Genomic DNA, 27,320 nt, shown 5'->3' on the forward strand with positions numbered 1-27,320 from the left:
TTTTGCTTTTTTTATTTCGCTAAATTCTCACCAAGGTGTTGATCCCATACCACAATTACTGAAATCATGCTTGATGAAGGCTTTTGTCCTATAAAAGTTCGACTTTTTTTCTTGCAAAATGAAAGTGTTTTGACTTTGGAAGTCAAATGAGATTTAAAGATGTTTGATATGCCCAAATTATACCCATGTCTTGCTTTTTTTTTTAATTTCACTAAATTCTTAAAAATATACCAGTTCAAATAGTATTTTTTCATTATCAATTTAAAAGTATAAGGTATTAGGGCATGTAACTAAAGTAAATACTTATTTGAACCTAATCACAATTATTTGATTCGTTTATGAAGAATGGTTTTGTCTTATGCATGTTGCAGGATTCCGTTATTTTCTCTGTATACATCTTTAGCATAAAGAGCAAGGGGTTAGGAGGGGACACCTCCCCTTACATAAGCAATAATTGTCCCTTTTGAGTTTTAATGTCAATCTTTACTTGCATTTGAGTAAACTTGTTTTAAATTCAATAAATTAAATGTAAAACAAACAGCTGAACAGGATGTGTTTCCTTATGTATTAATGAAAACAACATTAATGCAATTATCAGATAAAATGTTTAAATGAAAGAAATAAATTAATTGCTTAAGCGGAATAATGTCAAACAATTATCGGTTTGCGATTTCGTAGAATTAAATAATCTTATATAAAAACTATGGTATACTATAGGAAGTTCTATTTTGAGTAGTTAGATCTTTTCCTATGAAATAAAAATCGTTTTTTTTCTAATATATATTTTTGTTGTTGTTGAAATTACGCTTTTTTATTGGATGGCATAAATTTTTCTTTTCAGGGGGCATTAATTCTAATTTTGCACAAGGATTTATATAAAATATTTTTCTAGAGTGATACATCATCAAATATGATAAATTACAAATTTTTTTTAACGAAGGGAAGTCTAACACAATAGGGAATTTGGAAGATCAGATAGTGGGGCAGTACACCGAACAGGACGATTCCCCCTTTTTACTTAGTGAAAAGCTTTTTTTAATATACTTAAATGGGTTAAAAAAACTGAACACGATAACTCCGATAGTTTTGTGGAATTACCAAATACACTGATACATTTGTGGATCCAATATGATTTTTTTCATACCCAATTTGCTGTTACGAATTTCCATGGAAATTCCTTAAGATTAATATACAGGGGGGTGGCAATTCGTCCCCGAGCTTCCCTTCAGTTGGAGGGATGCATTTGGGCATGGTAATCACTAAGAGTGCTATGTTTGGACTACTAGAGTCACGCTTGGGAGTCAAAGCTAGAATCAGCTTTGTTCAATTAGCAATTCAGAGGAAAAAAAATCGCGAGGATTGTGAGAGTAGTGTTTCGATTTCGTACGGCTAAGCAGTAGAGTTTTAATCAAAACCAAGCGTTGCGTAAAAAACTTAAACAATGAACAGGAAAATTTGGCCTTTTTAATTGATAAAAACAAAAAGTACAATATCTCCTAAAAAGCAGCGAACTCACTTCAGATACTTCAAAACTTTAGGACCAACCTGAAATCAAAAAAAAGGAAAAAAAAAGAAAAAAGAAAGAAACACAAATACTCATAAAATGTCACATTCTTTTCAAACAATAGCAGTGGCATCGAAGGGGTAAAGATGAGAACAAGAAACTCGACCTGTCCTTTGTCAGAGTTTCCCAAAACCTCGCTATTAAATAGAATACTGTGGTTTGGGAAATCACTGTTTACGTATACACTGTTTATCCTTGGTGTTTTGATTTTTGACGAGCACAGCAAAGTCCTGTTTTCGCTGGGTGTCTTACAACGGGCAGCTTGTCTTTCGAAGAAAAATGCAAGATAGCTGAACTTTGCCGTGCAATACAAGGAAATACGATATTAAGTGGCTTTTGAATATGGCATTTTGTTCAAAAACACCGAGGGAAAACACGATTTAAGACGAAGAAAAAGGTTTGAACAAGCAAACAGAGGAATGGTTCCTTTTTATTTGACTGAAACAAAAGTACAATATCTCCTAAAATGTAGCGAATTCACTTCAAATACTTCAAAATTTTAGGAGCAACCTGAAATCAGAAAAAGATAATGATATTCAACATTCCGTTAAAGATAAACTAGTGAAATCTGACACGTAAAGAAAAAGATTCAAGGCACGGTTATTATTCAGCAAATACAAATTTAATCGGTCAAGATTCTGATTAATAATTGAAAGTATTGATACACTAAAAATCCTTGGCTTGATTCCAGTTAAAAAAAAAGAGAAAAGACAATATACCTACTTCCTTATTAACCATTGGCTTTGTGGCGTGCTGTCACTGCCTCATTGCCAGAACATAATTTGCACTTTACTGAAAAATTTCAAATGAAAGTGCATTGTCAGTTTAATATACAGAAACTGATATTTAGTAATCAAAATGTTAATATTATTTGATTTATTAAAGTTATAAAAGTAAAAATATTTATATTTTTTTCAGTAAAGCGCAAATAATGTTCTGGCCTTGGGAAGGCATAGGGGTTTTGAGCCCAACTTATGTGAATTTCTGCTCGTTTTGAGTTCGACTCGGTTATTTATTGTAATCTCTGTTCGTTTTGGGTTTCATTTATTTATCGAAGCTGATTTGTGGTAGTTTCACGCTTGGTAGATTATTTGATTTTATTTTTGGTCAATTTTTGTTGAATGGAGTTCGTTACTTTTCTTTGAAAAACTTATTTTGTGGAAAAAGTTTTTTTTAATTAATTTCGAATCAAAAGACTGTCTCGAAATTTCTATTGGATATATTTCGGGAAAACATGGCGTATGGCGGTAGGGAGGGATAGCTGTCCTCTAATCACTTTGACTCTTAAAAAGGGCATTAGAAATTCTGATTACCAATCCAATGAGTCCCCTTCAAAATATATACGACCAAGCTTTCTATAAAAAAAAAACTTATATACCCTGAGGACTGTAGGGGTTTTCATCCTCAGACATAATTTCCAGACCTTTCAACTATGTTGAACAAAATGGCTATCTCAAAATTTTGATCGGAAGTGTTTGGGAAAAGATGGGTATGGGGAAGGGGGGGCATTTGCCCTCTAATCACTATCGACTATTAAAAAGGGCACTATTCCTCTCAATTTCCAATCGAATGAGCTCTTTTTGAAGTTTCTAAGACAACACTTTCTATAAAAAAACCTTATATGCCCCCAAGACATAACTTACAACCCTTGCCCCGAGGACTGAAGAGGGGGGGGGGGTAGGTTTGTTGTCATCCCCAAAGATATAATTTCCAGACCTTTCAACTAGTTTGAAAAAATTACTATATCAAAATTTTGATCGGAAGTGTTTGGGAAAATGATGGACGGTGGGGGGGGGGCATTTGCCCTTTGATCACTTTCTACTATTAAAAAGGACACTAGCCCTCTCAATTTCCAATCGAAGTTTATACGATCACCCTTGCTACATAAACCTTATATGGCCCCAGGGAATAATTTACAACCCTTGCCCTGAGAGCTGTGGGGATTTGTCATCCTCAAAGACATAATTTAAGGACCTTTCAACTATGTTGAATAAAATGGCTATCTCAAAATTTTGACTTGATGTGTTTGAGAAAATGGTGGGGATGGGAGGGCGGTTAGTTGCCCTCCATTCACTTGCGACTATTAAAAAGAACACTAGCTGTTTCAATTTCCAATCGAATGAGCCCTTTTTGAAGTTTCTACGACAACTTCTTCGATACGAAGTGCCCTGGCCTAAAAGCCTAAAAAAACATTATGCCCACATCGTTCTTTACTCTGCGCTGCCTATGATTAGAGAAACATTAAATTATCGTAAATACAATTTATTGCATATTATTAGGTTGTTCTGTTTTCCCATTTTAGTTTTGGTTTAAATTGGGCGGAACTAAATCACCACATTTTTTTGCGGACTAAAAAATAAATTCACAATTGCAGAAGCTTAATATATATATATATATATATATATATATATATATATATATATATATATATATATATATATATATATATATATGTATATATATATATATATATATATATATATATATATATATATATATATATATATATATATATATATATATATATGTGTGTGTGTGTGTAACGGGAGAAGGTACATACGCAATGGTCAACGCAATGTAGGTAGTCAACGAGCTCCTCTTGGCATGTTTCTGCAGTTTTTGATCTGCTATTAACTCTGTCATTACATTGAGCTAGCCTCTCTTTGTATTGGATGCATTCCTTTGAGTTGCCGCAGTTCTCTTTCAAGGATTCAAGTGGGTCCTAAACAGAAAATAAAAAAAAGACTATTAAACAGATTACTAGAATAGTCCAACTGCATTTGTATTGTACGAAACTGTATACTTGTATACAGGGGGCGAGGGTAGAGGGGCAGGATATCCCCTAAAATCAGTAAAAAAAATAATCAGGTACTTAAATAAACAATTAGAGTAAGAAGATGCCCCCCGTCTTCTCAGTAGGTAGGTCAGTACTTTTGCATTTTGTAGTTTAAAGGGCACAAATAAAGTATTTGTAGGTCGAAGAACACTATTAGTATTTAAGGGACTGCAAAGGCCAGTCAAAAAAACAAGTTCATGTGATTCGAATCTCTAGGATGAATACTACTCCTGCCCTTAAAAATCACTACAGCTCAAGCTACATGAGGCCAACACAGAAGCTGTACATGGTCCTCCTCTGCCCTAGTCTATCCAAAGCTCCATCCATTACCCCCTCCATGCACTTCCAATTTCCTTCAAATCCCTTCTTAAGACCTCTTCCCACCCTATTTGGCGACCTGCTTTTTGGCTCAAGATAGATGGCCTGTCTCAACTTTTTAAAGCACACATACTTCAGAGCCATACTTAACTACTGTCATGAACATGGCATATAATATTCAAATCTTAGTTAGCAGCCTATTTTTCTATTCATTCGAATCTTTTTCAACTGCAAAGCAACACCCCGCGTAAAGGCTCTTCTACTTTTTACGTCTTCACTGCAACCGCCATCTTTACTTAAAATACTACCAGGTAAGTGAATCTATCTAATTGATCGATTTTCTTGTTGCCAAACATCACCTCTTCATCCTCATTTATTCCTGGTCTTAAGAACCTTTGTCTTCTTAATACTAATTTTCAAACCTAATCATGCATCCATAACTCTCAAAGCCTTCAAAAACTAGTTTCATCTAGGACACTCAAATCATCTGCATAGCCCAAGTCTCGGAGAGCTTTACCTTCCCATTTGATACCACTTTCTCCTATAACCGTTGTTATTATCCTTAGGACAAAATAAGTCAAGTGCATACCCCACACAAGGTTTGCAAATTTCGCAGAAAATCTTTGTGGCCTTGAAATCTCCTTGGCATAAGCAACATATATAGATATAGTGGCATGAATAGAACTCAATCTAGTATTTGCATGAGTATTTCTTTTTATAATTTAAATCCAATCATATTTTTGCTTTGGTTTTATTAGTCTTGAGTATTTAATCAATTGTTCTATTTCCTGGTTTTTGAAAGTTGGTCTTTTTCATACTTTCTTTGCATACTCTTTCAAACCAAGAACAGCTTAGTAAAGTTTTCTTGCTGAAATATCTGATCTTTGTTTTTCAAGTTTCTTTCACTAAGTGTAAATTTACCTTATTGGTATATTGTTTTTAACCTTAATTGAATTTTGTCCTTCACAGCTTTTCGTTCCCCACCACTATGTGACATTCATTCTAATCTCATTGTGTTAAGTTTTGGACATATCTGAGGCATTAATTCGTTTTCAGAAACAGGAAAACCTCTTACTCTACTAATCTCATAGATCTTTTACCCAAATGGATACAAGATAAAACAGAAGTCATCGCAACACAGGAGAAGGTAAACAGCCATGATTCAGCTAACAAGAATGGGAGATTCTCCTGGTAAACATAAAATGCTTGACAACCCTCTCAGAATAAACCTTTGGTGATGGCATAAATAAGACAATGCAAAATTCAATAAAAATCCAAGCTATCTACAGTTAAATATAAATTAATACGTTTGAGGTAATATACCATTTACTGGCGCCTGAATCATGGTTTCGATTTTAAATTAAGATAGTTTAACTTATACTCTACCAAAATTTTAACATTTTAATATTTCTAAATAAAGGATATTGCATCAAATTTGTAACAGCCCAAAAGTAATTGCATTCCAAGACCTATTACCTACTGCCAACTATTAAGAACTCCAAAAAACTATTGATAACTGAAAATAATGGTTCAATTACTTATGTAAACAACGCCAATAAGATAGTGTTGATGATAATACCTTGCTGGTAACATGTAGGATTACGTCCTCTTACAGTCAAACCCTACTCATTACTTACACTCTCTGACCTCTGCATTATGGATTCAAATGGTATTTTTCAGGCTAAAAACAGATTTAAATCTATTTTCCATAGCAGGCCAAATTTACTCCTCTGTAAAAGTCAACTTTAAATTTTTCGTCTTTTTTTTACAAAGTGAGATCCGAACTCTATTTGGCATCAGACTGCTGGGATATTATTTCGGATAACGAAAAACGATTCAAGCTCAATAGACAACTTGTGTTTTCAATTTTCTAGCCTATCATTAGAAACTTTCTCTTCCAATCAGAGATGTAAGGAGTTTGGCAATAAAATAATCAAATCTTTTCATGCAGTCAGAACGATATGCAACCTTAATTTCCAGTTAGTTATTGACAACAGAAAACTGTTGCGGGAGCCTTCAGCAAGAAAAGATCTTCAAAATTACTGTGTGACCTCATTTTGAATTGTAGCATTTAAAATTACGTCAGGTACTTCTGTGACTGCGAACTGAGGCCTGAGTATGAACAAAATGGGTTAGGTTCAAAGGGCAATAATCTCAGCATTCCTAAAATATGTCATAGTGTATGCGTGATCTCTTGCTTCTTTTTCATTTTTATCCCCATTTGTTTGAACTTTATCATTATAGCTTAGAAAAGGGGACATCAAAATTGTTTTTACTTTAATTCTAAAAATAGTATTTTGCTTATGTTTCAGCAATTATAAGGGATATTATCAGTATGCTCTGCTTTTCATTATGATCATTCTGCTCATTACCCAAGTACCTTGTGTTTAATTTAGAAAAAAAACCGCAGAGAAGTATTCAAAATTAACTTTTACAGAGAGTACATAGGAATAAATACAGAAAAGGTAAAAAAAAAAGATTGACAGGTATAGAATTTGGAGCAATTAAATAAATTAAAGGTATGTGCTTGGCCACTCAGCGCGTCTCCAGGTGGCGGATAGGGGAACGCCCTACAGATATGTAGGGTACCTCATGGGTAGTGAGGTGTGGACCAAGGGGGGACCCAGTCTCTGGGGGTCTTGAAACATAGTTGGAGCATCCTCGTCTGGGGGCCTTAAATTCAGACGGAGGAGGAGGATGACCCCTCTAATGTGCACTGGGCAGGGACCATCGGCATATGAATACGTCCCGTCAGTCACAAATCTTCCCCTAGCAATGGGTTAAATTGATGGTGTTGCAGGACACCAAAAAGGCGCACTATCGGTAATAGATACAGTCGGCCCCTGCTAGGGACAGAGAGGAGTGGCTTACCGCTGTCCCAAAGCCAGCCAAGAAACCCCTTCTTTAATTTTAATGATGAATATAAATAAGAGATCATATATGAGAACCAGTGCTACCGCGTCTGGGGTAACCGACGATAATGCGTTAAGAGCTACAGCGTCCGGGGCAGCCAACGACTCGACGATCGTGAATTGCGCGAATATATCTACGTTGACAACTCCAGCCCTAGAGGCTATTGTTTCTCCAAAAATAACTATGTCAATAGGTACCCTCAACACTAGAACCCTCGCTAAACAAGGAAAAATAGACCTACTCCTTAGAAAGATAACACGGTACAGCTGGGACGTTGTTGGTCTTGCCAAAACCCATCTTCGAGTCACTGGTGAAGAGAAACATGGAGATGTTACCCTTCTACTTTCGGGACGCAATGATGGGAAACATCGAAAAGGTGTAGGTTTCCTACGGTCTAATAAAGCCAGAAAATCCTTAATCTCCTTAACCTCCCTCAAGGAACGGATCATCATGATCCGCCTGAAAGGTTCACCCACCAACCTCACAATTATCCAAGTATACGCTCAGGATTCCAGCAGAGACGACGAAGAGTCGGAATACTTCTATCTCCAGCTTCAAAGTCTAGTTGATTCTGTCCCGAAAAAGGACATGATCTTTGTCATTGGTGACTTCAACGCCATCGTTGGACACAACCACACAGGATACGAAGACGTAATAGGCAAATTTTGACATGGAAGAATGAAAAGAAGAGGAGAACGCCTTATCGAATTCTGCAGAGACAGCGATTTAGTCATTACAAACACACTGTTCAAGCACAGACCTCGCCGTAAGACATCCTGGACCTCACCGGATGGAAAAGCTAAAAACTTAATAGACTACATCCTCGTGTCTAGACGTTGAAAAACGTCTGTCCTAAACACAGTCACGCTAGCTGGTGGCGACTTAGACAGCGACCACTCGCTTGTCATGTCTAGGTTCAAAGCAAGACTTAAAATAGCATCAAAGTCGTCTAAGAAAACCCCCAAATTTCGAAAGACGAGAACACACGTATGACCTATATCACCATTCTATCCGAAAAAATTTCGGAGCTCACGTCGACCTCTCCACCTATGCTGTCTCAAGAAGATATTGACAACCTGGTGACTAGCAGCACAAATATCATATATAATGTCGCTAATTCTACACAGGGTACCTAAAAAACCAATCAGAAACCTTGGATAAGAGACGAGAATATCTCTCTCTGCGACGAAAAGCGCCGACTCACGGACAAGCAAGATAAAGAAAGTAGGGACCGATACAAGCAACTCAAACGAGCTGTAGAGAAAACCATCAGACGTGCACATCATGCTTTTATTAAAGAAACGTGTGATCAATGTAAATCGGCCTTCAAGAAAGGGGACCCCCACTACATGTATAGAAGAATGCGGGAATTGGCCAATAAGAAGGACGTCAAAGCGTGTTACCTTCTCAACGAACATGGAAACCAAATACAATCCACAGACAGAATCCGCTCTTGATGGAAAAACCATTTTAAAAATAAACCGAATCTGGAAATCCACCCAGACCCAACAATTCTCGACACTTTCCCCATAACCTCAACAGATCCAAGTCTTCCCCCTCTTCACTCCGAACTACTATACAGCCCGAACTACTGAAAGTAAACTGCAAACCACTCCTTGACCTTTACCAAGTCCCCCCCCTCTTCACTCCAAACTACTATACAGCCCGAACTACTGAAAGTAAACTGCAAACCACTCCTTGATCATTACTACAAAATTGCCACAGCTGCTGGGAAAAATGTCACTTCCCTTCACCCTGGTGCGAAGCCACAATAATGCCCCTGCATAAGAAAGGCTCTAAAGCTGTCTGCGACAACTACCGCCCAATAAGTCTTACCAGCCACACATCAAAAATCCTCACAAGAGTCATGCTCGGGCGTATACGAGCCATTTCCTCAATGGTCATTCCAGAATACCAAGAAGACTTCCGACCTAATAGATCAACAATTGCTCAGCTATTCACTGTTTGGCAGATCATAGGAAAGTATAGCGAACATGGCCGCAGCATCTATCATCTTTTCATAGACTTTAAACAAGCTCTCGATCGGATATGGAGAGAAGGTCTATGGTACATCCTTCTTCACTTTGGCATCCCATCCAACCTGATCTCGCTGATCAAAGACATGTATAAGAAGTTCAGAAGCCGCATCATGACTGGAGAAGGACTTACCAAGAGCTTCAAAACCTCTACCGGAGTGCTTCAAGGTTACCTAATATCACCGGAGCTGTTCAGTGTCTTCCTAGCTGCAGCCCTTTCACTCACAGACAACCCACCCGGCGCCCGGGTCAGAGGAGTGGTGATAGACAAACTAGCATATGCTGATGACATAGACCTTATAGCCGAGTCCCTTCAAGATCTACAATCTCAGTCTAACAGTGTTCACTCGTCCACCAACCTCTTCGGGATGGCCATGAACACCTCAAAAACGAAAGCCATGCGCTGCTCACGCAAGTTCAATTCACAGGTAAATCTCAGCCTTCAGCTTGGTGGAGATACTATTGAATGGGTGGAAGGCTTCACCTACCTTGAGAGCTTACTTACTTCTGATAACAACAAACTCAAAGACATCAAGATATGCCTGCAACTTGCAAACTCTAATTTTAAAGCTCTGATGCCCATCTGGAGGAATAACAACTTAACAACAACTCTCAAAACGAGACTATTCTACTCCCTCATTATTCCAATCGCCATCTATGCCTGTGAATCCTGGACGCTTAAAACAGACGATCAATGCCGCCTAGCTGCTTTTGAAACCAAATCCCTACGACGCATGCGCTGGTATCACCTACCACGACAGAATCTCCAACTCCAAGCTTCTCCATAATCTGAAAGTCAAATTTACAATACAGGACAAAATAAAACTACAACAACTCAAATGGCTTGGAAATACCCAACGCATGGGTAGTACTCGTCTCCCGAAAATAATCTTCGATGGACGAGTACACAGTTCTCGCCCCAGAGGTCGCCCTCCAAAGAGACGGAAAGAAAACTTCTCACCCTGCAACCTACCACAACTCTGCCGCCTGGCTGACAACAGCAGCACCTACAGGAGGCATATCAATGAACTGGTTAAAGAAGAGGCCCCAAAACGACCTTCAAGGACGGATGGGACATAAGTCAAGCTTGAGACAACAACCAGTGCCAATACAACTGAAGAACCAGGCTTACCAAGTAGTAGAAGCAAATTCTCACGAGGCAACTGCCCCATGGCATAAACCCTAAAAACAATCTATAAAAGCAGGGGGCTTTGAAAGTTGAATTTTCCAACACCTAGTAACTTGTCCCTTTTAAAGTTTAGTATTGAGATGGCAGCCGTTTTTACTCTGTAAGAAAACAAAGTTTTTTTCCACAAAAATTTCCATCTTTAAAACTGATTATTTTAATTACAATCACAATTCACAAAACTTTCTTATTGAGCTCATTTGTCTAGATTCTGAAAGTGCTAGTTATTAATATAAAAGAAATACATACAGATGTATTTTTAGGAAGAAAACAACCAAGTTCAAGAAATATATATCTAATTTATTTTGAAAAGAAGCAGTAACATTTGCAGAGAAAATTCAATTCAGGATTGTTCATTATTCTTTTTTTATTCCTCATCTTTGAATATTAATTGCTAATGGTGCATATTTGAAAACTCAAAATTAATCTGTTTAATTCACTTCTTTTTTTTACTAGTAAGTAAAAAAACTTACTAAAGTTTTGGGTTGACCAATTCATACAAATATTGGGGGTTGGGAAGACACATCTCTTCACTTCCTGAGGCTCAACGAATATAGGTTCTCACTCTCCCTCTTGCTGCCCCTGCTGTCTTAGATTTCACTGATACTTAATCCAGGACTTTCACAAAACAAATCCCATGATATGTAACTCCAAAAGTGATAAAACAGGAAATATGATTTTCTGAGCTGCAAAAATGCACCAAGATCTAACAGAAACAAATTACTAGAATTATTTAATAATATATGTCTGTAAATAATAACAAATCTAAATGTCTTACCACTAATTCCTGTTCTTCTTCTTCTTGCTGAGGTTCTTCATTTTCCTAGAAAGACAACTTAATATACTAGGAGGATTTATTCTTGAAACTCATATTTGAAATTACAGAGACCAACTAAAACATATGTCTTGGGTATTGAAATACCCATTTGGGTATCAGTTAAATCTCCTTTTGCCATTTTATGTAAATTTAATTTCTGTTGCTCATTAAATGCCCTGACTTTAATTTGTTTTGACTCTATATTAAAAACTATTGTTTGATTTTCGTTTGATATTTTGTAATCATTTGTTGGATGGCTCTTGGGAATTACAGTTTGTCTGTATGACTGAATTTGATTCCAATAAGCATTTATAATTAAGTAAAATATAGTTTCAGACATGTTTGAATTAAGGGGGAGTTGATTGATCACTCCTTATCTCTCTTTGTCGTGCTTTCCTTTGTATTGAGTTACATGAGTTTTTGTCAGTTATAGTTATAGTTAATCCATTGATCTTGTTTGACAATTAAAAGTAAGTTATTTCCTTATATGTTACAAATGATTTTCCTTAACCCTGGAGTATAGGTTGGGAAATTTGTCCGAGTTGATAGCTTCAGTTTGGTAAAGATATTCCCAGAGAGAGGGGGAGTATCAGAGCATTAGTTTCATCACGTTGATATATGACTAGATAGTTTTAGACTAAAAACGTCTGGCCAATAAAAAGTAGATTTTAGGCAAGTTCTTAGTTATCATATAGTGTAGTTTTACTATGGGGCGTTATTGTCTCTAACTAGGTTGCTAACTGCTGCTGCAACCTGGGTTAAGTATGGGCCCCCTTACTGGTGTCCTAACAATGTCGTTTCGTAATATTGGTTAGAATGCGATCCCTCACATCCCAATATTATTGGCAGCAGCATGCCAACTCTGTTTTGGCATGATATTACAGGTGGCATAATGCTTCATTTGATAATATATGGTGTTTCTACCTAGGAGACCCCAATAAAATGTTTTGGCACTAAAACCATGAACAAATAATGAAAGTGTGCAATGGTTGTAGTAGTGGTTATAGTATGCACACAGGGCTTTTTTCAGTGTAAGCTGGTAGGCTTGAGAGCAGTATTACGTTGATTTATTGACATGTTTATTTTACTGACACAATTTGTCTGAATTAGGTGTTATAATATTTTAAGATAAAAACTTATTATTAATTTTCATACAAGTTTAACTATTTCTTTGAATGCTGGATTATATCTACGTCCTATTTTATCCTTTGATTATAGCAAAGGAAATATACATCAAATATGTGGAAAGGTTCACAGTACACCACAGAAAGAGGATGAGAAGGAAGAAAAGTTTTACAGACAATCAAAAGAGGGAATACAATAAGAAAATTAAGCGTGAGACATAGCTCTTTGTATATACTACAGAGCATCCAAATTGTAGCAATTGTCCTTTAGTCTTATTCATCAAACCAAACCAGTCTTATTCAAAAAACCTAACCAGTCTTCTTAACAAGTATTATGTGACAGTTAGATCACAGTGACACATCCAAAAAAGCAATCCCCTAAAAGCACCATCAATAACAACAACAAAGGCACAATAGTATAGCTTAATGGTCAACAGAAGCGCAATTCATAAGTGCGGTACCTCAAGGATCTGTCTTGGGAGTTAGACTTTTCAATATCTACAGTAGGGTAATCATATACATAGAAACAATTAAGATATTCTCTGCCTATATACCGACAACTAAAGACTTATTGGTCTTATTGATATTAAGTAGAGTAGAGCCCCAGTAAGTATGACCTTGAAAATTTTTGTGACTAGGTTGTGATATAGAGACTGAAAATTAATACTAAAAAGTACACAGGTATCTATTCTGAAAGAAATAACATACAATAGCAACACATTATATCAACAAACACTGAGGTGAAGACACCCTCTAGTGTGAAACCCTAAGATAGAGATCTTGGGGATAATAAAGAAGATGAGCTTAAATCCAGTTACCATGCCAGTACTTAGTGACATATGCAAACCAGGCTCTCGGGACCATCAAATTCATAACTACAAGCAGATCCCCCATTATAAGTAGAGCCCAACCAATATTATTGAGCCAATATGAGGATCAGTGCCATTATCATATATTAAAAAAAAAGATGTTAGTCTAAAAGATGACACCAGATTTCCTCAGGTAATTTTTACTTGTTCTGGTCCTTGATGGCAGAGCCACCAGTTAAGTCTGACCATGGTGGAGAGAGCAGCAGAGGTCAGTCAAAGAAAGTCAAAGTATACTTGTTGTCAACACATACCTAGTGCAGCAATGTTCTAAATGTATGGTGACTTCAAGGATGTACCAAAACAACTAAAAAGAATACAATCAACCATACATTTCTGTTTAATAAATGCTCACTTGCGTGCGTGAAAGATTCGAAATTCAATCAGTTAAAACCATGATATCCAGTCAGGGACGCAGCTAGAGGGGAGAGAAGGTGTTGCAAGGTGTGGAGGGGGGAGTTCCAAGGTGTCACCACTGCATGTCAACACCTTGGAAAATCTATCTATTTACCTTGAAAATTTAGCTCATGTGTCCACATTCTTTCAATCCCTGCGTCAAACTTAAAACTCTAGCTGCACCCCTGTATCCAGTGTGCTGAGCACGGATTTGTTAGTACGAAAATAAAGTAAAGTTATAACATTAATATGTGAATGATCAAAATTCAAAGTCCTTCAATTGAAATTTAGGTTTTGAATAATCAATTTCAATAAATATTTTTTCGAATTTGATTCTTGCTTCTTTCAATCAGATTTTCATGTATTTGTGTATCTAGCTAAACCAGCTTCTTTGATTATTTTTTTCTTATTTGTCACTTCAACAAATATCCACCATTTTGTTTGTGTGCTCAGAAGCTGATGATAAGGAAAGGTAAACAAAATCAAACAATTCTTGTAAATGACCTAATTTTTGGAATCCACAGTGAATTACTGAGGCTGTCCTTTGGTGTGTAATAGACCAGGGCAAAACATGTGAATATGAAAATAGGCAAAAAATGGGAGGTTTAAACTTTAGATAAGGTTTTTTCCAGAGGGAAATTTATTGGCAAATTATATTGGTATTGTATCAGTACAATGCCAATACCCCAAAAATCCATATTGGTCAGGCTGTAACTACAAGCACTAAGCTTTACAATGATTCTTAAGACCAACATTGGAGTCTGATATTTAAATTGCCTTACAAATCAATAAAATAGATCAGGTATGAATATATCTCTCCAGAGATGCATAATAGCTCTAGTATGTGTTACATTTCAGCATGACAAATCATCTTGTGCCAGAGGTCATGTAGAAAAAACTATTCTGCAAGTATGCCAGCACCAGAAAATGGACCAATTCTTCAACAATCATGTTATAAAAGTGTAGGGCGGACTAAGCAAGAAGAGCTTCCCCAAAATGGACAGATTCAAAGCCAGTCTCAACAAGGACTGGACTGTTGAAGCATTGCTTATGTGATGGGATGCATCAGATGTTTCTCAACCAAATCTTCACTGCTCGGCATTCATTGGGTTAATTGGTATCACTAGCAATTGTAATTTAGTGCAACCAAAGACTGTCAGAACTCTTTGTCAGGGATATAGGCTTGAGCGACTTTCAGCTTCAATAGTTGGAGCAAAACAGGTAAGGACTGCTGCTTTTCTTGGGTTTGACTGAGACAAGCACTTGTGATTCTATCTGAGATAGGACTGAATGACAATAAAACCCTCTTAGGCTAGCAGCACCATCAACTGGGAGGAAGGGGGTATTTACCCCTTATATTTTAAAGAATACCTTTCTTGTAGGTATTTTCATTTAAAAGAGTACCTTTTTTGACAATTTTGATGAAATTGTTTTTTGGGTATTTTGATTGAAAAAAAAAAACAACAACAAGAATTTTGGGTAAATATCTATTACATGACCACATCTAAAAGAAATATGCTAATAAAGTGAAAGTAGCTCCATTGCCCTAGACTTACAGAAGAAAATAAATTTGATCATTGCAGCAATTTTGAAGATTTTATTTGCTTCCTTGAACCATTTATCAAAATTGAAAATTCAGCTCATATTCAATATCTGAGCATTTTTAAACATAAGAGCAACAGGAATGGAAGGTTCATCTGTTTTTTAAACAAGTTGATTGAGAAACTTATTCTGATTGTTCAGTTCAAAAAAATGATAAACAAAAAAAGAGAAACAAAAAAGCAGCCATGGTTCTTAAAGCATGGGAGTAAGATATCATCCTGATCCACTTCAACCATGTCCTTTCAATTTTGACTTTTTTGTCAATAAATGTTGGACAATACTTGTTTGACAAATATTGTCCCCCCTAACGTCAAAAACTTTTAAAGTAAAGGAATGTGCTCTAAAGAATGATGCAAGCATTCCAGAATTTTTTAAAGTAGCTTCCACAATTTTATAGTGTTTGCTTTAATACTATATTACTTCTTTTATTTCTTCAGAAATAAGGAAAAACATAGAAGAATCTGGCTTTGCTCCAGTTTCTGACTATTTTTCCAATTGTGCAAAATTTTGAACATTTTGTGGAAAATCTGACTTAGTGGCAGCCTTGTATAAATGCAATTTCCTGGTTTGCAGTAACAGCTATTGAGGCCCCACAAATCAACATTGCACAGTGCCCCAAAAGATGTACTTCCACTGGTTCAAACACTAAAACTACCCAGAGTAATCTAAGACAAGTGTTGTGAAGCAACAATAATAGTATTTATATAGGATAGGTTTTAGGAATAGCTTTTTCCTAAATTTAAATGTTATTAAACAAGTTATTTCAAAATTGTTCCTATTTGAAAGAAGACCTATTAAGGAGCAGTGTTGAACATGAATTCACATGGTAATATTGTTCTTTTATTAGACTATAGTTTTTAGCCCTAAAAAGGAATTTTGAACCTTAATTAGCCTATACAACCCAATAAATTTACTGGGGTACCATATCTCAATTAAATAAAAACATATACCTTAATTAATTACCTTACCTTAATTTGCACTTTGGAGCAATTAAGGTCCATACAGGATCTATTGTGCTCTGGGTCAATGATGGCAAAATTTCGTCTCTGTGTTAGGGCCCAGTGACACGCCATAAGAGAGGTCTGCTGGAGAGATGCAATTTAAGCCCAAAGCAGCATCAGCCTCCTAGCAAGACACTCATTATGATGAAGTTGGCATCAGTCGGTAGTTGAGTGGGATGAACAGTCCCACTCATATTTCCATGGCTTGTCATTCCATTCCTTGTCCAGTCTGGACTTGAAGTATGCAGCCATGGGTGCAGCTGCCATTTCAGCTTGAAGGCCATTCCAATTGTTGACAACATGCTTGGAGAAGAAGTGTTGCCACGTTTGTGTATTGACAGCTTTTGTGAGTGTCCTCTTGTATAGTGCTGACTTGAATGTTTGGTAAAAAGGGGGATATTTGGTTGTGCGCTATACTTGTAGGTCAGCATCATATCACAATGGTGGCATCTAAAGACGAGTGTTGGCAGCTGCATGCGTCCAAGTCTCTTGTTGTATGGGAGATCTCATAGGCCAGCTATGCACTTTGTGTTGAATGAATTATGCTAATAAATTGAAAGTAGCTCCATTACCCTAGACTTACAGAAGAAAATAAATTTGATCATTGCAGCAACTTTGAAGATTTTATTTGCTTCCTGGAACAATTTATAAAAATTGAAATTCAACTCATATTCAATATCTGAGCATTTTTAAACATAAGAGCAATAGCAATGGAAGATTCAATTTTTTTTAAACAAGTTGATTGAGAAACTGATTCTGACTGTCCAGTTCAAAAAAATGATTAACAAAAAAAAGAGAAACAAAACAGCAGCCATGGTTCTGAAAGCATGGGAGTAAGATATCATCCTGATCCACTTCAACCATGTCCTTTCAATTTTGACTTTTTTGTCAGTAAATGTTGGACAATACTTGTTTCACAAATATTGTCTATCATTGTAATTTTGTGTGTGAACCTAGTGTTTGATTCCTTATTTTACTCTCTTTCCATATATTATGGTCCCTTTCCTGACAATGTACCCCCCCCTTCCTAAATGGTCCCAAATATAGCCCTATGATATATAAAACTAGAAAAAAACATTAAACAATATAATATATATAATATATTGAAAACCCGTCGTATACAATAAATGTACAATGACAGAGCATACAAAAATGCGAAAAGAGGAAACAAAACGATAATATACTAAAGAAAAAAAAATAAAAATAATAACAACAAAACTCTAATTACTTAAGGTAGAGTGGTTTCCACCAGTCAAAAATAGAAGAGACCTATTTTAACAAAGAATATATGATGCATCACAATATGAAAAGCAACAAAGAAAAATATTATTTGTGACTATGTCTGGGAACATTAAGACTGGTAGGGGTGTACACTGTCAAAAAAGCAGCCATGACATTTTGAAACAGCAGAAAATTAGAAATCTAATAGCATTTTTTTTACTTTATTATCATGTTTCCTTTAGATGTGATCATGATCTAGATATTTACCAATTCTTCTTCATAATGTCTATGAACACCAATGGCAGGTTCTTTCACTTCTTTATTGCACTGGCTATAACACTGCAATCAATAATTGCAATCAATTAAACTAGGTAATTCAGGTGCCATTTGTCCCTTCTTAATGGATGACTTCAATATCATTTTATCCTGATGAGGAGGGGAGTTAGAATTCAAAATTACATCAAAACAATCTAGTATTTTAGTCAAGGAGCCCTGGTCCTTCAGGGAAATATTCTTCTCACAACTGGGCTGGCATTCAAACAAGACATGCTGGACTGTTTCATCAGCTGAGAAACAAGTTCAACATGTTGGAGAAGGATGTAAGAATGACTAAAGTAGAAAATGATCAAGAAAAACTCAACATCAAAAACTTTTAAAGTAAAGGAATGTGCTCTTAAGAATGATGCAAGCATTCCAGAATTTTTAAAGTAGTTTCCACAATTTTATTGTGTTTGCTTTAAAACTATATTACTTCTTTTATTTCTTCAGAAATCAGGAAAAACATAGAAGAATCTGGCTTTGCTCCAGTTTCTGACTATTTTTCCATTTGTGCAAAACTTTGGACATTTTGTGGAAAATCTGACTTGGTGGCAGCCCTGTATAAATGCAATTTCCTGGTTTGCAGTAACAGCTATTGAGGCCCCACAAATCAACATTGCACAGTGCCCCAAAAGATATACTTCCACTGGTTGAAACACTAAAAATACCCAGAGTAATCTAAGACAAGTGTTGTGGAGCAACAATAATAGTATTTATATAGGATAGGTTGTAGGAATAACTTTTTCCTAAATTTAAAGGTTATTAAACAAGTTATTCCAAGAATGTTCCTATTTGAAACAAGACCTATTCAGGAGCAGTGTTGAACATGAATTCACATGGTAATATTATTATTTTATTAGACTATAGTTTTTAGCCCTAAAAAGGGATTTTGAACCTTAATTAGCCTATACCACCCAATAAATTTGCCGGAGTACCATATCTTGATTAAATAAAAACATGTACCTTAATTAATTACCTTACCTTAATTTGCACTTTGGAGCAATTAAGGTCCATACAGGATCTGTTGTGCTCCAGGTCAATGATGGCAAAATTTTTTCACTGTGTTAAGGCCCAGTGACACACCATAAGAGAGGTCTGCTGGAGAGATACAATTTAAGCCCAAAGCGACATCAGCCTCCTAGCAAGACACTCATTATGATGAAGTTGGCATCAGTTGGTAGTTGAGTGAGACAGACAGCCCCACTCATATTTCCATGGCTTGTCATTCCATTCCTTGTTGAGTCTGGACTTGAAAGACGCAGCCGTGGGTGCAGTTGCCATTTCAGCTTGAAGGCTATTCCAATTGTTGACCACACACTTGGAGAAGAAGTGTTGCCCTGTTCAGGTATTGACAGCTTTTGTGAGTGTCCTCTTATTTGGTGCTGACTTGAATGTTTGTTAAAAAGGGGGTTATTTGGTTGTGCATTATACTTGTAGGTCAGCATCATATCACAATGGGGGCGTCTAAAGACGAGTGTTGGCAGTTGCATGCGTTCCAGTCTCTTGTTGTACAAGAGATCTTGTAGGCAAGCTATGCACTCTGTGGCATGCCTCCAAACTCCTTCAATTAGACTGGTATCATTCTTAACGGAAGGGGAGGTGAGACATGTACCAAAATCTAAACCAGGCCTAACTATAGCCTTAGAAAGACTGTACAGGAATGGCTGGTTATGGTGCATTTGAGGAGACTAAGGCTTGAATTTGCTTTTGAAACTGCTTGTTGCCAGTGGCCATGGAACTTCAATTGTTCATCTATCAGCACTCCTAGATCTCTTTCTTTGGGACTTGTCTTAAGTACTAAGTCAGCCAGTGAATTAGGATTGGACATGTTGTACTGGTGACTGGGGCTGTTGCTTCCAAAGTGAAGGACACTGCACTTGGATGTGTTGAATTCAAGTAGCCAATCTTGTGCCCATGTTTGGATTTTATGAAGGCCACACTGCAAACTTTGTTGATTTGCAGGCCCAAACAGCTTGGAGTCATCAGCATAGAGAGTGATGTTGTTTTCTGTGCTGTTCACCATATTTTTGATGTATATGAGGAATAGGGTAGAGCCCAAAACAGTACCTTGGGGAACTCCACTTACAACATCACATGGTTTGGAGAAAACCTTATCGCCATTAGCTGTGAAGAGTTAAACCTGCTGAGTCCAACCAGTCAGAAAGTGCATGACCCAATCAATCACATCTGCGTGGGTACCTGCTGCTGAAAGTTTCAATCTGAAAGAGTTGTGTGGTACCTTGTTGAAAGCCTTGGCTAGGTCCAGCAAAATCAGGTCCACAGGGATTCCTTTCTCCAGGTGATCTGTTATAATGCTGTATTTCTCAAGGATATTGGTCTCAACCGATTTTCCTGGCTTAAAGCCGTGCTTGTCGAGGGAAATTATATTATCGATACGGAGATGTGTCAGAATCTCACCATTCACAATCCACTCAAGGGTTTTTGCCACAGATGAGGTCAGACTAATGGGTCTCTAGTTTTTGGCTTTGGTGTAGTCACCTTTCTTGAGTATTGGGGTGACATGGGTCAGCTTCCAGTCTATGGGTACCTTTGTTGAGTCAAGAAACAGTTGGAATATATTGCATAGTGGTTGTGCAATTTCTTTGGTAAGCTCCTTCAATAGTCTTGGGTGCAAGTTATCAGGACTGGCAGACTTGTTGATGTCTAGCACTTCAAGTCACTTTTGGATGACAGGGGGGAGTAGAACAGGTGGCATCAGGTTAGGGATGCAGCATGATGGGCTATGAGGAAGAGGACCCTCTGGTTCATAGGTGAAAGCCAATGCAAACTGCCTGTTGAGGAGTTTGGCAATGTCCTTCAAATTGGTCACTTCCTTGCTATTATCTGTACTGAATGCTTTTACTGACTGTCTGCTATGGTCCTTACTAGATACATACTTCCAGAACTACTTTGGCTTATTCTTACTATCATCAGCTAGCTTGGACTTGTAACTTGCATAAAGTTGTTTAGTTAGGCTTCTTAGTTTGTTTTGAGCTTTTGCAAACTTTTGGTAGTGTTCTTCTTTCCCTCCTTTATTGTACTTTCTCCAGTACCATCCCTTCCTGTTTCTTTCCTTACATATTTTGGGGGTCATGAAAGGCAGTGTTTTGGGCTTTGGCATGAGTTCTACTGATGTGTGCTTTTTTTTAAGTGTAAGTAGCTTGTCCTTTAGGTTAGCCCATTGTTGGTCAACTTCCTCTTGAAGTAAAAGTGACCAAACTATGCCTTCCAGCTCTTTTCTGATTGCCCTGTAATCTACATAAGTTTTCTTTGTGTAATAATTTTTATCTTATGAAATGACAGATTCACTTCTAGGATTAAACGATTGCGTTTTCCTAGAGGGGGTAAGTAATTTATGTTCTGAAGCTGGTCTTTATCCTGTAAGAACACTAGGTCCAGTAGAGTAGGCCTCTAGTAGCTTGTTCAATAATCTGGTAGAGATTAAGGTCACAAAGGCACTCTGTGAATAGATTTGTGCTTCTGCTTCTGTTTGTAAGTACAGGTATATACAGTTATCCCTCTTTCCATATAAGGTCAGAGAAGTTAAAATCACCAGCTATAAATAGGTTCCCTGTGTAATTCATAGTTGCTTTATGCAGCATTGTTACTATTGTCTGCGCAGTTTTTTGGCAATCTGAGGCATATACAGCCTACTCTGGTTATTACTCCACTGCCATCATCACACAGGTCAAACTATACAGATTCAACAAATTTTGAGTTACCTGGGAGACATAATGACCATATACTATAACATGTCTTGAATAGCACTAACATACCACACCTGCATTCTGGAGACTGTAGGTTAGACACAGCACCATACCCTGGAATCTTCAAGCCTGTTGCTACTAGACTTGAGACAAACCTCACTCAATAGGACCAGATCATAATTTTTGGCATAAATCACAGATTTCAGCTCATTCAATTTGTTAGGAATTCAATGTAGGGTAGGATATACAGTAATTGGACAGATAATCACCACTTAAGCAGTTAAATCACAGTGAAATCTCTATTAAACCACCTAGAAATTGGATAGTCTCATCAATGAATTTGTCTAAATTTTCTTAATGAGAATGTGATTAGCTTGAATGTTTTAAAAGTAAAAAATATTCAATATGGTCCTAGTTTATAACTAGCTCGCCTCAGAAGGAAACAATATAAAATTCTAGAAACAAGTTTTAAAAATTCTAAAATGCCCACTTATGTCATTTGGAAAAGTTCTCTAACTCCTGTGTCCCTTAATGTTCAAATGTATAGCCTAAATTTTATATTTCCCATGCATATATAGCTCTTTTCTTCAAATAGATTGAATGCCAATCTATGGAAAACCATGAACAAAATCAAGAAATATAAGTTGAATGGAAAATATCTAATTTAAGCAATAGATTCACACATTGGGAAGGGGGGGAGGTGGTGGTTAAGTAAAGTGAAGTATATTTAGGAACAGCAGTAAAAGCAAATATTTTTACATTTTTGAAGTGTTTAAAGAATTTTATAGTTTTCCTTGAGAGGAGAAGTGACTCCAAACTAGGACCCTATATATTTTAAACACATTGATAGTCATCAATGGAGCATAAACATGGACACACATTTAAAGCATTTATCTGTTTTGGAGAATAGTTGAATTAGAATAGTTGAATATACATTTACTCAATTCTGACTCATAATTTGCCAAAGATTTATAAATCTATTACTTACATATAAACATGTACGTACATATACAAATAATTTGAGCTAGGATGCTGCTTGTCATACCCAACCAACTTGTGTACTTTATCAGATATTGACACTGTGCAGCAGTGTCTACCCTAAACCATAGCAGAATGGTTCCTTTGATCATAACAAGGCTATCTAGGATCATGATTACTGAGTGGGCTTAAATTGCATCTATTCTAGCACTTTCTAAGTAAGAAGGCATGACACTGGGCCATAAACACAATCACATCCCTCTTTTTTATGTTTAGTGCAAAGTGCTTAGGGGAGAGGGGGAAAAAACTACATGGTTTGAAGCTTTTAACCCCTACAAGGCACATTTCAAAAGATACAAAAACTTCCTTTTTACATGTATAGTTAGCTTAATTATTTACTTTTCTTGGTAATTTTTTTCAACAACTTCAATCAAGTTGTTTCTTGGCAAGATTCAAAAATGTATGACCCCTTCAAGTGTCCAAAGTCACCCATACCACAGGTGACTTTGAACACACATGGGGCATTTCCAGACATTCATTAATTAATACTTGTAATAATGTGTTCAGATAAAAATGATATTTAAGTCAGATAATATACAAGTTAAATGTAATATTTAATTTACTTTATGGGGAACTGACCAAAATACAAGACCTTGGCTGTTTGCCCAGTTCCTCCTACTAAAACCAGTGCAGGAAGCTTCATGACAATGTCTTGAAAGTCAGTTTCTGCACAATTTTCAAGGAAGATGTACTTCTCACCAGACTTGCACAGGTAATTTATTTTTGCTACTCTACCACTTATATCCTCAATTTCAACAACATAGTAAACAACTAAGTTTTGCTTCATTCCCACCATAAGCACAAATTTGTACAAGGAAATTTTCATCAGTCTCAATCTCACTGATACTTCCCCTATGTAACAACGTGTCGCCTGTCCTGCAGTTTTGCATGAACTCAGTTGCATTTTTGCCTTCTGATATTGTCTGATACTTTCAGGAGTTAGGGTCACAGGAAAGTTTGGCATAGGTCCATCAAGACAGGAGATGAAGCATGAACTGAACCAGGGTGGGGATCATCCATTTTGTAAGGATCTGGGGCATTCTGTTCAGCTGAGTATAGGCAGTTTGTCCCTTCAGCTGGCAGAAAATTGTTCTGTGAAAACAAACAGATTTAAAAGCCAATTTCCTGCCTTCTCAAAACCAGCTGTGATGTTTTGAGGATTCAGCTTTTCCAAAAACAGATGCTTGCACAACTTTGCTATTTCATGTATTGAAATTCTATTCCCAGGATTTAACTGCATCCAACTGTCAAATGACTCCATGACAGCATGCTTCAATGGTGTATACACTGAAATGTCAAGGGGTTGAAGACAATGGGAAGGAAAGGTTAGGTGGTAGAAGTCATTATATTTACACAAGGAAACTACTTCTACTGAAATATGGCTTTCATGATTGTCAAACAAGAGGGAAACTGGGTCATTTTTGCTGAGTTTGACCTCTTATAGAAAGTATTGCATGGAACAAAGGAAATTTTCCAAGGTAATCCATCCATCCACTGTAATGGGCTAAGCCAATGCATCCTGGTGGTCCATCTTGATATATCCTCTCTGGAGCTTTGGCTCTTTGAAAACAAGCAGTGGTGGAATCATCTGATGATTTACAGATATAAAGCATAGCATTGTGGTATTTTCCACTCTTTCTGCCAACATGATCTGTGCCACCTGTTTTGCTCTCTTTTTAGGAGGGTAAATTTTTGGCAGTTAATATTATTGACTTAAAAATAAAGTGAACATACTACTTGATGCCTTTTTTTATACTCTTTACAAATATAATAATCATTTCAGGGTACATATTTGCAAATTAAGGTGGGGGGGGATGTGGGTGAAGTTTAAACTTACCTCTCATTTGCATCACAAATGAACTTTATCCTCACCCCCCTAATATGCAAATATATACCCTGAATTGGTATATATAGTGGTGGGGGTAAAATCCATTTCTGACAAAAATGATTTATTATAATTGGAAAAAGCATAAAAAAGGTATCAAGTAGTATGTTTACTTTATTTGTAAGTCAATAATACAAACTGCTGAAAATTTACCTTTAGCAGTTGGCTTTGAGGCCTAAACAACTATGGGCACTCCTGTTTTGTTGCAGTTCCAAATTTGACCAGGAGGAAAATGATAAATGCAATACAATGGTGTAAGCCTAGGAGACCAACCAAACATAAGGAAACATTTTAAGAAAACAATTCTCACTTCATAATATGCAGAATAATCTTAGGCCTAGTTAATATATTTTGCAGGTTCATGTTTTTACAATGCAGCCCCATGCCTAGTATTTTGACAGTGCCTTAAAATGAATTTATAGACTGCAGTAAATATATACCAAATCATATTATTGAGTTAGGAATAAAGTGAATACACCATTTGATGTTTTTTTTATGCTTATTACAATAATAATAATCATTTCTATTGGAAATGATTTTCAGCCCCCCCCCCTAACCTAAACTAACCTCAACCCCCATATGTGCAAATATATATCCTGAATTGACATATATAGGGGGGGGGGGCTAAAATTCATTTTGGATAGAAATGGCTGTTATATTTGTAATCAGCATAAAAAAAGGGCATCAAATGGTATATTCACTTTATTTGAAACTAAATATGATTTGGTATATATTTACCTAGACTACTAGGCATGGACAACAGGCTCCTAATCTTTAACATAGCTTATATAGCCTAGGTTTAAACAGCCTAGTTAAGATTGGCTGATTGTTAAGACTACGCTAGTTAGAATTGGCTGATTATTTTGGAAGACCTTGTTTTCTAAAGTTGCAAATTTAGCCTACACAAGTACAGCTGTTCTATCTTTTGAAAATGCAAGTCCTATTGCTGAAGTTAGATTTAAAATTGAATTGGTAAAATTTTAGACAAGCAGCAGCACAACAAGTTACAATTCAGAAACTAAAATTAACATTCTATTAATCAAATGGGCCAGCTTATTTTATCGGGTACATTTAAGTTAACATAATGGCTTTAGAACTTACAGCAATAACATTATTGTCTTCACTCATTTTCAAGTCTATGATCTTCAGATCTTCTAGAATGCTTTTTCAGTTTTTCTGCAATTCCTACAAAAACGGAGAAACTGAATAGATGGCTGTATAAATATTATGTGTTTTTATGAATAGATGGCAATATAGAATCGAAACCAGATGAGCCAGATGATAAATGCCATTAGCAAATTTCTTGGGGGGGGGGGGGGGTCTCCTGGAATTTCTTTTATGCTGAAAATTATTGCCATCTGATTTCCTCTTACAATCATTGTCCATATTAAAGCATATCAGTGAAAAAAAAGTTTCACCTTATTCCTCAGACACCTTTTTTTCATGCTACTGAAGCAACGATTCTGTTAAAAAAATCTGGTAAAATATATAGTGAAGACTTTATGGACCATTTACCCTAATCATCAGCCCTGTTCTGGAGAAGTGCCATTGGATTATTAAACGCCTAAGACTGTCACGGGGGATTTCCTTGGATGCCACTGGGGAAGTTACGTTGCCGTTTGCTGTTGTATTTCATGCAACTACGTCTTGTGCTGTATATCTTCATTCATTCTGCAATGGGATCAGAAATACGGCTAAGAAAATGAGTAAATGACATTGTAAGAGTAAGATTGAATGACAATGGGTGTCAGAACAACGATGTGCAAATTTATCAGACTGGTTGACTTGTTTTTAATTTTATGTTTCTCACATTCTATAAAAAGTTGTAAAATTTATGCTTCAAATTTAATTTTTTTTCATGTGTGTTTCAAGTAAAAAAATGATTATCTCTAAAATCAGAATTAGAAACTATTTTATAAAATTCGTGACAATTATATAAACGTTAATTCAAATAATTTTAGGCGTAAAAGATACATTTTGATATTTCCATATTATCACACATTTTGACTTGTTAAAAAAAACAAAATTTTTCTTCATGTGGTTATGGTAGACATTATTTCAGCATTAGGTAAAATTTATATTATACATAGATACCTTTTATACCGATTGCAATCACAAACTGATTTCAATTACTGTGCGCTTACTAATGGTAAGTACAGTTAGTTGCAATTTGCAACTAAAATTGTCATCCATTTAATAACATGCCCCTGAGCTGCTTTAATGGGGTACGGTTCAATACCTTATAGTAAGATTGCCCTCATTGTTGACTTATATATGCTTATCTTCATTCAAAATCTAATCTCTCGACGGACCCAAAGATGTTTGCAGAGCTGAGTGAAAATTGCTTGAGCTCTTGATATTCTTAAATGGAAATCTTGATCATATCCTTCATTGGGATCCACCTTGGATCCTTGATAAATCAAACTGTCAACTTTTTTTAGTTGTGGGTAATTAAGATTTAATTGATAACCGGTTGTGACGTTCAAATCAAG

The 27,320-nt window shown here is 36.3% G+C and overlaps 1 protein-coding gene across 2 annotated transcripts; it reads right to left on the reverse strand.

The window, feature by feature from the left end:
- Window positions 1-1,444: 1,444 nt before the first annotated feature.
- LOC148956654 (cytochrome b-c1 complex subunit 6, mitochondrial-like) lies at window positions 1,445-26,024 on the reverse strand. 2 transcript variants are annotated; one of them, XM_089096044.1, is made up of 4 exons: window positions 25,930-26,024; window positions 11,632-11,676; window positions 4,125-4,286; window positions 1,445-1,545 (listed from the first exon to the last, which is right to left on the reverse strand). In XM_089096044.1, exons 1-4 carry the CDS (start codon window positions 25,954-25,956, stop codon window positions 1,513-1,515), a joined length of 267 nt encoding a protein of 88 aa, XP_088952170.1. In that variant the 5' UTR covers window positions 25,957-26,024; the 3' UTR covers window positions 1,445-1,512. The 2 variants fall into 2 exon arrangements, with proteins under 2 accessions (XP_088952170.1, XP_088952167.1); XM_089096041.1 differs by lacking the exon at window positions 1,445-1,545 and adding an exon at window positions 1,977-2,074.
- Window positions 26,025-27,320: the final 1,296 nt, after the last annotated feature.

The sequence above is a fragment of the Artemia sp. Qi Xiang Cuo genome, chromosome 1 (genome assembly GCF_049724085.1).
Source record: "Artemia sp. Qi Xiang Cuo chromosome 1, ASM4972408v1, whole genome shotgun sequence".
Lineage (NCBI taxonomy): Eukaryota > Metazoa > Arthropoda > Branchiopoda > Anostraca > Artemiidae > Artemia > Artemia sp. Qi Xiang Cuo.